This window comes from Pteropus vampyrus, unplaced genomic scaffold, assembly GCF_000151845.1.
Source record: "Pteropus vampyrus isolate Shadow unplaced genomic scaffold, Pvam_2.0 Scaffold18, whole genome shotgun sequence".
Classification (NCBI taxonomy): domain Eukaryota; kingdom Metazoa; phylum Chordata; class Mammalia; order Chiroptera; family Pteropodidae; genus Pteropus; species Pteropus vampyrus.
In genome coordinates, this window is record NW_011888799.1 from 1,144,279 (window position 1) to 1,159,659 (window position 15,381).

General features: G+C 48.0%; 1 protein-coding gene across 1 annotated transcript; it reads right to left on the reverse strand.

The window, feature by feature from the left end:
- Positions 1–14,486, reverse strand: CCDC167 (coiled-coil domain containing 167). The gene is made up of 4 exons (XM_011354549.2): positions 14,401–14,486; positions 2,036–2,130; positions 1,776–1,828; positions 1–372 (listed from the first exon to the last, which is right to left on the reverse strand). The coding sequence occupies exons 1-4, from the start codon at positions 14,440–14,442 to the stop codon at positions 269–271; spliced, it is 294 nt and encodes a 97-aa protein (XP_011352851.1). The 5' UTR covers positions 14,443–14,486; the 3' UTR covers positions 1–268.
- Positions 14,487–15,381: the final 895 nt, after the last annotated feature.

The window sequence follows — 15,381 nt, forward strand, 5'->3', positions numbered from 1 at the left end:
TTTACTCAGCAGTCAGGAATATCCTGGCTGTTCTTTATTGCCTTTCCTTTGGGCTAAGGGAGGAGCCAGCACAAAGTCCTTCTGGAGACCCAGGCCCCACACAGCACCTGGAAGCAGGAGGGGCTGAGCCAATAAGAAGCCCTTCTCCAGTGTCTGGGTAGGGAAGAAATGCCCCTGTACCTAGGTCCTCTTGACGCATGAAGGGCCTGCTTGGCTGTGACCAGGTTGCTGAGGGGAAGTCTGTGCTGACTCTGGAGAAATCTCAGGCTCACATGGTCCAGTAGGCATAGATGAGGGTCAGAAGGATGAAGATGGCCACAGAGAGCAGCATGTTCTTCCGGTTCTCCTGCCGAAGCAACTTTAGCTCCTTCTCTGGGAGGAAACAGGGTGTTGGGCAGATCGTCTGGGCCCATCTGTTACTCTTATCTGCCTTTGCCTCTCCCACAGATGGGCAGAGGTATTCCTCCCCAGCTCCTTCCTTATCCATGAAAAGGACTCTGTCCTTGGTCTGCCCAGATCCTCACAACCTTTGGCTACATATTCTGGCCCCCTAAAAGTCCCAACAGTTAATGCTGCTCAACCATTTTTCTCTAAATGCAGCTGAAGTTGATGGAATGTGTGAGGAGGTCACCAAAAAGACCACACATGAAACTAGGTAGTGTCATGGCATCACTAGGTGAGTCCTCTGGCCCGTCTCTGGGGTACTCATCCATCCAAGGTGCCTCATCTGACCAAGTAGAAACTCCGAGGGCAGCTAAGACCTCCTTTGGCTTGATGCTGGGTAGGTACAGGTTGAGACCATACCACCAGTGCTTCCAGTCCTGCCCTAGGTGGTGGATGCCCAGCTAAGCAGAAACTAGGGATGCTAAGAGAAGGCAGTTTGTGCCCACAAGGTAGTTGAGCTCACCTCTACAGGAAGCCAGTCCTGCTACTCTAGCTACACTATTTGTCCCCTTATGACATGCAGGTGGGTAGTACTCTGAAGACTAAACTGAGTGGTGGTGCTGCGATTTTGTGTGAAAATTATAGGCTTGAGGGGGAGCTAATGCCCTACCCTGACCCGTGAGAAGGAGCAGGGAGATAGCTGCAAACGAGCTCTGGGCAGGCCAGACTGAGCCTGAGGCCCTGGTAGGTTCCCTGGTTCCCTGCCATGTGGTCTGTTCTGGGGCTGACTGTTGGCCAAGTTTGACAGTTCAGGGAGAACAGAACAGACAAGTCGGAGGAACCTCTGCAAACCATCTTCCAGGCCGGCGGGGACAGGGTGTGGGTGGGGTGTTAGTGGGCCCAGCAGCTGCCCTCTAGCTCCACACCCCGCCTGGGCTCTACGTGGCTGTGCCTCTGCTGCCCAGAAGGTGGCAGCATTGCTCCACCCCCAAGAGTCCTTCATGCTGCCCAAGTGGGAGGTTCACCTTGCTTCACCCAGGCTCTCAGCTGCCCCCACTCCCATCCCAGGGAGGGAGTGAAGCTAAGGGAAGAGAGAGCAGGGAGGACAGACCTCCCAAGTCTGGGTGGATGTGAGAATCTGTACCTGGCTACTGCCATACCCCTTCATCCCACAGAAGAACAACAAATCCATCTCCCCTGGAATGAAAGAACAAACATGTTCTTCCAGGCTCCTGGGCCTACAGTGAGCTCCTGCAACCTCCTAAGGGCTCATTCCCTCCTGAAGGACTGCCTCCTCCTTGATCCCTGTCACATTGTGGGCTCCCTGGGCTGTCTGCCTCTGCTGACACTGAGATTGCAAGGTGGGGCTGGTAACAAAAGGGAACTCTTACCATAGTTGGAGGCTTTGTTCATCAGGCGGTTTTTCTCTTTCTCCAGAGACCTCCTGTGAGTGGGGAAGTTTTATGGCTTAAGCCCTTTTCTTTCTTCCCACCTGAGGGGTAGCTGGCACACCAGGGCAGGTTGGACAAAGGGGACAAGGGCTAGGCCTCTGGTGGCAGGTGGATGGGGAATGGAAGCACAGGGCCAGGGCCCAGGATAGATATGAGGGGCAGGCAGAGGGCTGGGGGTGGTGGAGGGTCAGGAGCATTACCTGGCCTCTGGGCTCAGCTCTGGCCCATAGAGCCTGGAATTCACGGCCTCCAGGTCCCTCTGACATTGTGACAGCTTCTCCTCCAGCCCATCGATCTGAAACATACAGCACACCAGCAGATAGAGATGGACAGCAGAGCCCTTCGACTTTCAAAATAGTTGGCATTCTGGGATGGGGAAGAGGAAGCCTCTAGGAGTCTTCCTGGACAGCCCCCCATCCAACCCCCAACATCTGTCTTTGCTGTCCTCTACTTCCACGTGGTACAGCCTGAGCCCCACTGGAAATGGCTGAGGGTGTTACTCAGGGTTTCACAGCTTCCCTGACCCACTGGACCCAAGCATGGGCTGAGGGCAGATAGGAGCAGCCCCTCAATCACTGTCTCCCAGCGCACACCCCAGTGAGGCCCCAGAACAGGAGCAACCAGGGCTCTGAATGCAGCAGGTGCCTGCCACACAGGTGTATAGATGGATAATTAGACATCTAGGGGCCAAGAAGCAGAGGTATTTTTCCACTGATGCACTTCATCTTAAAGTAGTATAAGTTGTAAGGATATACATTTTTCCATGAGAATAAAAAGTCCTGAGTATAAAAAAATGCAGCTCAAAAACACTTCTATTTTTCTGACTGGGTTCTTCAAAAACATTGCCTGTCATCAAGGTAGTGGCAACTTGTGGGGCAAAACAGCTAAGTTTCTGAGAGCTTGGTTGCCAACGATATCAGTTTTCCCATTTGTTTTTAGTTTCAGAGATGTGTTCTTGGCGAAATGGGTTGTGGGAAAATGTTTTATAATATACTGGACTGGATCATCCAAGTCTGGTTCCTGGTATCATGCATTTGGCCTTGAAAGTTCATTTGTGTCCATCTGTCTGTCTAATTGGCCACCTCTTTGGGCCTGGACCTGCTCTTCTTGCACCACTGCCCTGCTGGCAGGAGCCTAGATTTCAGGGGGGTGGAAAGGATTAGAGGCCCTGTGTTGTTCACAGCAGCTGACTAAACAGTACCTTAGGCTGGGTCCCTGTAATGCTCGATTTTCCATCTGACTTCACTCATTCTCACCACATCCCTATGAGGGAGAGCAAATATGACCTCTATTTCACAAATGAAAGAGTGCCCCCCACCCCCCGGCCAAACAGAATGACTTCTCTGAGGAGTCAGACTGGAACACCCCTTTCCTTATTGGTCTCAGTTCTCTTTCCAATCTCTTCTGGAGTGGTCCCTGCAGACAGCAATCGATGATTGTAAGTATGAATCCCAAAATCCCAGGCAGGTGTTCTGGGGCCAGTGTCAGAATTGCATTTGAAGTCTCTGGGCCTTCTGCCCCTCTCTCTGGCTAGCACCCATCCCAGCCTTTTCTGGGTCAGCCACTTTCCCTCATCCTAATGCCCAGCACAGACGATAACACCATCTATCCCCTTCTCTGCAGCCCAGCCTGCTGCCAACTCCAGCTCTGGAAGCAGGGCCCTGTGGGAGGAAGCAACTGCAGAGCCTTAAGTTAATTGCCTGGTTAATTATGTCATTTCTCTGCTAATAGGCACCAAAGGTAAGGTTGTCCTGGGAAGCAGCCCCAGCCGGGAGATGGGGCCTGTGCCTGGGGAGGCCAAAGGCCATCTTAGAACAGGCGCTGCTGGGAAATGAGCTCTAGGGAGCCAGACTCAGAGAACAGCAATAGCCTGATGCGATAGTTAGTGGAGCCAAGGAGCTAGAACTAAGGGGAACAGGTGCTTCAGGCCACCATGAGGTCCACCCTTCATAGCAGCACCCTCAAAACACATAGCTCAGCCCCTTAGGACCCCGAGACTTGCCGTTTCCATTCCAGGGAGTAGAAGCTACAACCAAGGCACCAAATTCCATACTAGGTCCCAAACAAAACTTAATTCTTAAAGGTCTACCTCCTCCCTGAAGCCTTCTCTGCTGCTCTTGGCTGGAGTACTGCCTACTTCCCTCTGGCAAATTAACTTCTCTCATTAGGCTAAGCACACAGCTATCCCAGCTTTGTGTGTCCAAATCTCATCTTCCCAAACTCTAGGAGCCCCTAGGGCAGATGGTATAAACTTGCAGGGCCAGGGTTCAAGTCTAGCCCAGACTGGCCCATTCCATTCATGTATGTAACTGCCTGGCCTCTAAGAATGCCTGCCTTTGTAGCTTCTGTCCTAGAAGGCATGGGGGCCACCTGTTCCCTCTTTGTGGTCACAAGGCCTGGCCCGCTGCAGTCTTTGTGTTTGTAGCCAGAGAGTAGGGTTGGGCATGGCTGGGCCCAGGACCTGGGACAGATTTAGGCCTCATGTAGGAACAGTCTCTGAAACCTTCCCCTCGTGCCCATAGAAGCTGGAAGAAGTTAGAAGAAGCAACTGCACATGCATGTAGATATGTACTTTGTGAATACCTAATGCAAGTATTAGTCCTAGGTTAGATTTCTGCCTGCCACACCCTTGGGCCAGGCCCTGGTTTGCATGTCATTCTGGGAAAGAAAAAGTTTGGGAATTTCTATCCCTAAATACCTCTAGAAGGCTACCATGTGCCCAAAAAAGCACTAACTGGCCCAGAGCAAAGCCAGGAACTCATGCTAAGAAAAATCTTTAAATTGAGGTTGGCAAACTACAAGTGGCCAAGCCAATCTGCCGTGGCGCTCTGGGCAGGGCCTGTGGAGCTGGCAGTCAGAGGCCTTTATCTGAACAAGCCCAATTTATCTGCAGTTCCACTGAATATCCCCACTTTCATTTACCACTTTTTAATGAGGCTTAAACAGAGGAACACAAATCAAGGTTTTAGGGACTCAAGTTCTAACCTCCCTCTATGAATATTTATGTCCTGCTGACAGCTCTGATTTCCCTTCTAAATAGCAAGTTCCCCTTCTTTACAACCCAGCTGCTTGATGTGGGCTGAGTGAGGGGAGGCTGAGACTGTCAGGAAGCTCTTCAGAAGGCTACAAACCCATCCTCAGAAGATGATCCCACTGGCAAACACCCTGCAGCATTTGATGAAGCAGAAGCTGGCTCTCAAGCAGCTATAACAATGGGTGCGAAGATTCCAGGTGACCTCCTGGCTGTGGAGAAGCAGGGAGGGAGGGTCAGGATGCATTTTTCAGTTGTGACTGGGGTCAGTAGTGGCTACAAAGCAGAGCTGGCAAGACAGGTGCAAAAGTGGGGAAGAAGACCCAGAAAGTGGTCCTTAAAGGAAGCCCCTAGTTGGATTTTCAGTCAACTCTCAATGACGTGCATGTGGATTATGCACTTTGCAGATTCCCCAGTGCAAATCGATAGTCCTTGGTCAGCTTCCTCTCTGCCACCAGGCTGAAGGCAATAGAGGACAAGATAGCCAGGACCAGGAGAACAGACATGGGGGAAAGGATCAAAATAAGAAGACAAAGAAGATTCTAGAAGCATAAGGGTCAGGGCTGGGCAAACAGTTGGAAGCCCAAGTGTCTAGAAACCTGAAATTGTAGCTACTGAAAAGTGTGGTCATAAGGAGTGTGGGCTATAATCTTGTCACTTACTTGCCATATTCCTTAATCCTGTGCCCCAGTTACTCATGTGTAAAACAAAGATAGTAATGTTTCATATTTCAAAGAGTCGTGACAATGATATGAGGCAAAAAACGTAAGGTGCTTGAACAGTACCTAACACACATAGTAGGAGTTCAGAATTTGCTATCATTATCAGAGAATGATTTTCACTGGATCTTTGTGGAATAAAAAGAAAATTGAGTTAATTTGTGGCAAAAATAAGAGAAGGAGCTATAAGTGGGGTGTGTGTAATGGAGAGCAATCTCCACTGGTTACTGGCTGGTAGCAGTGGGAAGGGGAGCCCCTCTGGCTCAGATATGGCCATCCTCTAAGTCAGAGGCAGGGCTCAGCAGGGGTGGGGGCCCACAAGGTAGACCATCAGAAAGCAACACCTCTACAGGCCAGCCCATCTACCTGGCTCAGGACATGGCATGCTCGGAACCCCACGATTGGCCTGAGGATAAAGCTGGGGTAGGGCTCTGGAGCCAGCACAGAGTTATAGAAGCTGGGGCTGGTGGAACCCAGGATGATAGGCCTGGAGCAGTGTATAAAGGCACAACAGACTCAGCTGTTGTCTGGACACCCATGGGCATCAGTCTCCATCACTGGGGAGACACTGAATGGCAGATGGAGCCCAGGTTCACCTATACCCTGGCTTTATGGGGCCTGGCATCCAGCTAAGCTGAGAGTTGGAATGTAAAGCCTCAGGACTAAGGCAGAGAGAGGCCTCATCAAAGAGATTCAACCAACCAATGGGGAGAGGTTACACTCTGGAGGCCATGGAGGATCCCAGGACTCCTGCCCGACACACTGTATAGGTCAACTGGCAGGAAGAGAATGGCGTGCCCAAGACTGGCTATGGTGCTGGAATTTTCCTGGAGCTGTAAGTGGGTAGCAATGCTGGCTGTGACTGTCACAGGCAAAGTGGTTACAGCCAAAGTAGGGACTGAGATGGGGCACTCATTCAGACAGTGTGTGGGGCAGCGAGTAGATGCCCCCGGTGTACAATAACATTAAGAAGTATCCACACATTTATATCAGAAGACCAAGTGTTCATTTTTAAACAGGGAAAATGAAAACTAAATCACTGAGATGACAGTCAGTAGATACAGCACAGCTACAAAGGAACCTGAGGAAGTAAAGGCAGTGGTGTGGGCTCCCTACAATTAGCAAACCGTGCCTTCTGGCATCTCACACAGCGCTGAGGACCTGGTAGGTGTGTGTAAACCTGAGTGCAAGCAGTTTGGGGACTTGAGACGCAGGTGATATGTGTACAGGGTGTCCTGGTAGAAAAGTCTGTAATTTGACTCTGAAATCAGCAGTGACTAAAACCTGCCCAAAGGACTGCTGGTCTGAGCGTAGGCAGGGAAGACGCAGAGCCATGAGGGAAGAAGGGAGGAAAAGAAAGGAGGGGAAGAGGTCTATAGGTAGAGGGTGGGAAGTAGCATCCCTCAAGTAGAAGGGAGTTGAAGGTCCCAGGGGAGGCCCAGAGACAGGATCCAGAAAGTCTGTACTGTAACAGTAAAGTCGTACAAATGATTCCACCGCAGTCAGGGTGAGAACCACTGCCTTTCTTATCCAAGCTTGGACTGGGGAATCGGAGACTGTTGGATGGCTTCAAGAGTGGGCAGAGGAGCAGGCTTAGTTGAGGAGAAGTATAAGACCAAGACAAGGATTCTCCACAGAGGTGGGGATGTTTCCTGTAGAAGAATAAATGCCAAGATCTTAAGTCACCCTGACAGTCAAGATCACCATGGGCCCTGACCCTAAACAAGTGGGGCCATCACTCCTCCTGGCAGGTGCCAAGGAAATAAAGGCCTTCTTCATTTCCAGTCGTCAGGGACAGGGACTCTCCCAGTGGCCTTCCTGGAGGGACCCTTCCTCAGATGCAGCTCTGAGTGCTGTGTGCTCTGTGGCGCTCGGCTGGCAGCTCAGTAACCCCAAGCCATTAAGCAAAATCCCCTTTGCCACCTGACTTGTGGAATAATGCCTTATTCTCAGAGCTGTAGGGAAGTCTCCCTGGGGTCCTATATGCCATAAAACCACTGTGTTAAGAGAAACTATAAAATTCTTCTGAAATCCCCGTGAGGCATCTTTTTAGGAGCATGGAGCCTCCTGGAATCAAAGCCCCAAATGAAACCTCTTTGGGGGCAAGGAACATGAGCGCCAGCTCACGCATAGACTACCCAGCACACTGGCCAGGTCAGGCCGCACGGGGGCCAGCTCCATGCAAACCTAACCACAATCCCAGTAGTAGCCCACCACTTCTATAGCATGCATGGGCCAGGCACTGCTCTGTGCTTCTTCACTTGGATCCCTTCAAGGAATGCTCACAATAAACCCATAAGTGAGTAGTAGTATTAGTATCCACCTTTTATAGATGAGGAAACTCAGGCCATGGAGATGAAGTAATCTGACCAGGGTCACACAGCCAGTCCATGGGGAAGCAGGACAGTCCGAGTCTATGCTGTTAGCCACCAGCCCACATCGAGAAGGCGGAGAGCCATCAGCCTTGTGCTACTCTTAGCTCCAATCCTTATACTCTGGGTTAGGCCATTTGTGGGCTGCTTCGTGTCTGCTACCTAAGGTCTACGTCAACTCTACAAGGAAGGGCCTGCCTCTGTTTCACAAAGGAGCAAAGCCCCAGCAAGGAGATTTTAAGCAACCTGCCCAGAGTCATGTAATTGGGAAGCGGCAGAAGTGAGGTCTGCATCTGGGTTTTTCTGCTTCAGAGCTTATGTTCTTTCTACCACGTCAAGCTCTTTCGTTAAAATCCCTCATGAAAACATTCATGACAAAGAAGGGTTCTGTGGAACAGTCACTCTACGTCCCGGTCGAAGCCCATCTAAGCTTGTTGATCTGCCTTCAACAGATTCTATAGTCTAAATAATCTTGTATGAGGGCTTTGCTTAGTCTCTGTTCACATAACAGACACTCTCTGTGAGGGAAGAACCTGACTGAAATCTGTTTGCTTGGAGACAGTGAGACGGGAGCCGAGCATCTGTCCTCACATTGAAGGCAATTACCCTCCAACTCCCAGCTTCACAAAGATCCCAGACACCCTCCCCCAAATTGCCTAAACTGCCAAAGCACCTTCCAAAATTCACACAAAACAGACCCAGTTTCAAGAAGGAAAAAGGTGGGCTAGTGGCCCTGATAAGCCCTTCTTTCCCAGTGGGTATCAAAGCCTTTCTTTTCACTTGCTAATTCACAGCCTGAGAGTGGTGTCAGCTGTTTCATCTTCAGCCCCAGCAGCCTGGGAACTGGATTTCTGGAAATCCACTCATTTTCACACGTCAAGGAGGCCCCCGGGATGTTTATTATAATGGGTAAAGAAGCCAGACTGCCTGCCCAGATGGTCTCTGCCAAGAGCACTGGGGCTTTCCATCTGGGGCCCTTAGGCCACATAGCCAAGTCACATGGGGGTCATGGACCTCAAGTTTTCAGGTGACAAGCCTCAAATCCCAAAATGCTGATTACTCTGACATTAGTTAAGGGGTGTTTTTCTGTGGAGGAGGCTCGTAGGGCTCTGTGGGGGCAGAAAAACCTCCACCCATGGCTCCCCAAATCATCAGGCCCTGTGAGAAGTTCCTCTCCCAGGCTGAGCAGATGAAGAGAGTAAACCTTCCCAGTTTTTAACCAATAAACAATTTTCAGGAAAAGGAGAGCGCCAAAGGGCTTGTCATGTCTCTGGAGAGTCACCCCCCCCCCCACCCCAGGTTGTGAAACAAGAGGGGCCCTGCTGAAGCCCACGCCAGCTCCGAGACATTCTGAGACCTTCTGGTGTGCTAAGCAGCTCTGCAAGGAGAGCCTCGTCAGTCCTTGCCTGAAGCCTTCATCTGTCCCTGGCCAGAATGCTGTTTGAGGTTTGTTTTCTCTTCTTTCCCCCATATATATTTTTTGATAAATTAGCAAAAGCTTCTTCATCGCTGAAAGGCTCAAAGCATTTTTCAAGAACTGGCATCCACCCCGTGCCTTATGAATTCATTAATTAAGATGCTGGCAAACAGCCACTCCACACATGCTGACATCCAGCCGTGTTAGGTAATGAGGTTTTAGTCTCCTGACCCCCGTCAAGTGGAGCAGAGACAGACGCAGGCTGCCGAGAGAAATCACCTGCCCAATAGCGACCTGTCGTTTGAGCCTGGCAGCAGGTGAGGCTCATTTAATGGTCAGCAGCCCTTGAACAGTCTCTGCATGCTGCGAGCCTTTTTCCCTGGCTGGATGGCTCCCCAACAAGGCAGCATCCAACCACCTGCTCCACTGTGGCCTCCTAACCTCTGACCAGCGAACCACTCAACTGGGCCCAGATGTCAGAGGCAAGGGTTCAAGTACCTCCACTAGCCACTCAAGCCAATTCAGTAAATATTTATTGACAGTTCACTAAGATGCCTCTATCACTTGTCTCAGAAAATTGGTAGGCTCCCCTCAGCTTTGTGCACAGTCTTTTCCAGAACTGAGATGGTTTTCATTCACACTTAGTGCTTCTGCTCCCCTCCCCTCAGGGAGCTTACAGCAGTGGCTGACATTAAACAAATAATTACATGTGTCAAGGCAGCTTTCCTCTTGGTGCTCATCCTGTCTGTCTAGGCCATTTTCTCCTCTCAGCCTACCACCATTTCTTAATCATCACTGATCCTGGTCTCTTTTTCTGATAAGGATTTTAAATGTTTCTCATTAACTTTTATTCCCTATAGCAGATACTACTAGTTGGCTGACACATCGATTCTAAACCCCTCCTCCTTTGCCTGCCTCCAATATAAAAGTTAGAAAAGTTCAATAGATGCTTTCCTAGCCGCACGACAGCTAGGAGAGGTCATGACCCAGTTCTGGCCAATGAGATGTTCCAGAAGTCAGCTGAGAGGCTCCTGGGAGGTCTTATGCTTTGCTTATAAAGGGAACAAAGAGTGCTGTAGTTCCTTTCTCCTCCTTCCTCACTTAAAGTTGGATGTGGCAACTGTAACTGTGGCAGCTATATTTTGACTAAGATGAAACAGCTAAGAGAATGCAGAAATACCAGCCCTATCATAGCTGAGCTTTTGAACCAATGCCAGTAGCCACCAACTCCCAAATTTCTTATTATGGGGAAAAAAGGATTCTCCTATTTGCTTAGGTCACTGAGATCAGTCTTCTGTAACCTGTAGCCAAAAGCTTTCCAAACTGATAGATTTTCGTACTGGGAAACAGATCCAACCAAGTACCCCCTTTAAGATGTCAGCTAAGACACTGCACATCTGTTAACTTAGGACAATTATCTATTGAAACATCTAAAGACACCAAGTTGAATGGTCCAGCTTCAAAAGAAAAGCACAATGACCAAGTAACAGCTCATACTATCAGAGATTAAAACACAGGTTTTACATCAGCCGAAATCCTATCACTTTAGATTGAAATGCAACCTTTTCCTCAGCCAGGATCATCCTATCAGTTAGACTGAAATACAACCTCTCTCTCTTCCCACACAACATTAAAATCAGTATCGGAGCTGGTGATTTCTCCACTGAGTTATAAGTTTCTCTTGCTATTCAGAATTAACTCTCGGAAGCTAAAACTCATAGCCAGTTTCTTCCAACTCTGAGATCTCACAAGGGAGCAAATGAGTTGCATAAAAAGAACTTAAGAAGAGCCACGAGTGGGGGAAACTAGGAGGTGCCTTGGTTGTCCTGGGAGGTAACTGCCCAGTACAGCTGGCCTGAGTCAGCTCTCTGGGGTGAGTGCCGCCTGCTCAGTAATTGCTTCATTACAACAAGCGAAGACTGTTTGCAGGTGCTGAGATCACTCACTTGTGGGGGTTTTATTGTACTCGTCTGATCAACAAACATTTTTGATTAAATCACCACTTCATTGGCTCTAAGCACACAACTTTTAATGAGGACAATATCTACTGCTACTGAGCATCACTGCACATCCAATACTCAGATCCGCTGGGGGCGACGGAGGAAAAAGGGGAGGAGACAGCCAGATGCAAGCTCTAAGGTGCAATTACAGATCTCAAATCAGAATATTCAAGCAAAAAGTAACCTTAGAGATCAAGAGGGCAAATATAAATATCTATATTGGTATTGATAAGTTAAAAAAAAAAATGGCAGATGTGATTAGTATAAGGCATTAGGAGAGCACGTGCCTCACCAAATTCAAAACACTTTTACAATTGGTATCAGCCAAACAAAATACATTTGTATCTGTATTTGGACCATAGTCAGTGAGTCTGTAACCCCTGGTGAAGTTCAAGTCCTTTATGTTACAGATGAGGAAACTAAAGTCCAAACAGTGGGATTGACTTAGCCACGATGGAAAGATACAAAAGAACTACAAAGGCTGCTAGTATGAAAGGGCATTGTTTGTTGATTATTCACCATGCCAGGCACATGCTAGACACTTTATACATACTGTCTCATTAAATCACAAAAAACCACTGTGAGGTAAACCGCAATCTGCAGTGCAGACTGTGGGCTGTCCACTAAAACACACTGGCCCCTTCTTCCATAGCAATTGCGCTGTAGTTGGGCATTTGGCCTCCTAGATGATGAATGCATTTCTCAGCCACCCAAGTGAGTTAGGTGAGGCCTCACATCTTAGCTCGCATCTTTGCCAATGGAAAGTGGGCACTCTGGGCCTAGGACTCTTAAGACAGTGGGGGTGCTTCCTCCACTCTCTTTCCCTGCCAGTGGACATATCAATGGGTTGCAGGCTAGTTCCATTCACAAGGTGACAACAGAGTAACAAGATCAAAGGAATATTGTAGAACCTCTACTGTCCTGGTACTCTAGACCAGGGTTTGGCAAACTATGGCCTGTGGGCCAAATATGGTCCACCACCTGCTTTGTAAATATCTATTGGAATACAGCTACACTCATTAATTTACATAGTGTCTATGGCGGCTTTTGGGCTAAGACAGCCTATCTGATTACAGCTGATTCTTGTTTTTTGTGGTAGTTATGTTCTATAAAATTGCCACCAACAATGAATGAGCAAATAGTGAATCAGGGTAGATTCCTGTGAGCCTCTAGTCACAACAATATTATCAATCGATCAATACAAAACCATGTTTTGTGTGTGTTTCTGTTTAAAGAACTAATTTAATGCATATTCTTGACTCATTCACATTGAACTCACAGACAACAGCACTATAACTCAGGCCTGAACAAAGCTCATCTAACACACATTTTTTCCTCTGTAAGGCATACACAGCCTTCCTGCTCTTCGGAAAACTAGACAGCACTTCAGCACTACACCTGAGGGCTATTTTAAATAGGAAAATCACCAACAAAAAGCACAGCATTGCAAAAAAAAAAAAAAAAAAAAAAAAGAAAAGAAAAATGTGGCATTAAACAGACCACAAAAAGGACACTTGTTGACGATGTAAGAACTGAAACAAGAGGACAGAGGACTGCCTTGTCCAACCTTAGCTGGATATGTGGGCCTCAAGTGACTCAAATTTTTTACCGCTTTGAGTTTGTCCATAAATTACTGCAAAAGCATTGCGAGTACTGATTTTGGGGTTACAAATACATTTTAGCAAGTAGGCAAATTCACAAATACAGACTCCATGAATGATGATCAACTGTAGTTGCAACAGAGACCACATGGCCCACAATGCCTATCGGATTATCTACAGACAACATCTGATGACCCCTGATCTAGCCTGTTAGAAAAAAAAATACTTTGTTTTTTCACTGACTTTTGGAGTTTCTGTTATAGCAGCTTATCATGTCCTAATATAGACTATAAAGTCTATGCTCTTTCCACTACATAGTGCCATCTCATTTAACCATGTGTATTCTCTTTTAGGAGATTCATATTTCCACCAACCTTTTTTTTCCCTACCAAGTAGGCCAATATTTCTCAAGGGGTAGTGCTAAAACCTCCTCCATCAGCATGAATGTATGTAGCTTGTTAAAAACAAATTCTTTGTTAAACGTGCACACCCAAGTTCTATTGAATTACTCGGAATAAGGGAGCATTTAACTCTCCATTTGTAACAAGCTCTACAAACGATTCTTAATGCATTCTTAAGTATGAGAACCACTGAACTGGTAGTAAATTCAAAAAGACTATTACCCCATATCTCTCTTGCAACCCCTGGGAGGGTGCTCTAAAGGAATAGTAACACAGGAGAAGCAAGATGCACTAGAAGGCAAATCACCTGTGCTTGATTCTCAGCTCCTTCACTGCTTCAACCTGGGCTCTACCTAAAACTTAAGTTTCCTCACCTGTAAAAACCTCACAGGCTTGTAGTGAGGATTAACTGAGAATGCAAACAACGTAGCATATAGCGGCTGTTCAATATGCATCAACTTTCTTTTCCTACCGTATGCAGCAAATTATTTTTAAGCTCTTTGGGAACACCGCTATTCCAGAATTCTCTACAAATTCCCACAGGTTCCTAAAGTAATTTTCAAGCTACAAGTTTCAGCACTCCAGGGGGAAGCTTTCCCATCTCTGGATATTTAAGCCACTAGTAATATACTAAACAGTATGGACTCCCTTAACTTTGGGGGCCCCCTCACCTTCGAGTACCCGCCCCTTTTGGGTCTTCTTCATTTTACGTCTACTTTAGGGCCTCCTATTTCTGCGTCCAGCCCTTTTGGGGGCTTCCGTTCACCTCTATGTCTCAGCCCCTCTAGAGGTCCCCGCACCTCTAGTCCCCTCTCGGGCTCTCCAACCTTCGGTCCCCACATCGTACCCCTAACTACGGGTACCCCATCGGGCCCTCTCACACCCTTGTGTCCCTCTCCCAAACCCGCGTCGCCCTTAATTCCTTCCTTTGGCCCCTCTTCCAACCAGCAGCCGGGCTGACCCACTACTCCGCCGCCGGAAGAAGGCAACTAACGATGTGGCCCACCCCAACTCTCCCCCTCACCTGTAGAGCGACGCCCAGATTCTCCCGCTTCTTTTTAGTCATGTTACTTGCCAGGATCCCCCAGTCATTATTGGACGCGCCCGTTGGTGGCAGCACGCATGCGTAAACACTCGTGCTTCTCCCTCATTGGCCTGCGAGGTGGCGAGAGGTGGAGCTACTAGAGGTCGCCATCTTATTGAGTGGCATGACCGGCTTGGTGCGGCCATGTTTGTGCGGGGCCACCGCTAGTTTGGAGTCTCAGCCTGGGGCTGGGGAGAGGATAGAGAACAAGATGGCCCCAAGAGAAACAATGGTCCGTCCAGGGATCAAATTGCCCCTTTCCTTTTCTAATTCAAAGCCACTTTAAAACGCTGATTCTTTTTCACTCCATCTTCTGTGCTCTTCTTTTTAGTGACCACTCTGCCCACTTGAGGCCTAACTGCACTCCCCTACCCCCCATTCGAATTCTGTCGAAACTTCAAGACCCATTTCGAAAGCACTGCTGCTTCAGGAAGCCCCATCTCGAGTCCCTTGGCCTTTTGGGATCTGATAATGACCTTCTATTGTTATTCCTCCTTCCGTCTTGTGTTCTTACCCATTTTTCCGTTTTATTGTAAGCATAGCCTACAACCATCACAGAAAACATAAATGAAAAGCAGCATTTCTTATCCTACCGCTGTTGACACCATTCCTGCCTTTGTTCCTGTGTATTTCCTTCCAGGCTTGCTCTGAGACATAGTATTTTATACTGTTGTAACCCTATTGTACAAGTACACTGTAGACCCAGACACTTTAAAATGTCTTGACTGTGACCCCATGATAAAAACAAAAAAAAAAGTTTTTACATATCATGGCCTAGTTACCCACACAACTGAAACCAAAATTGCTTGATAAACATCTTTATTGCCTGTGATGCACTCTGATATTTTCTATTCTAGCCTATTTCATTAAAAAAGAGTTGGCAACAGGAGGCCTAGTAAGTTTATTTCATGACCCATTAAT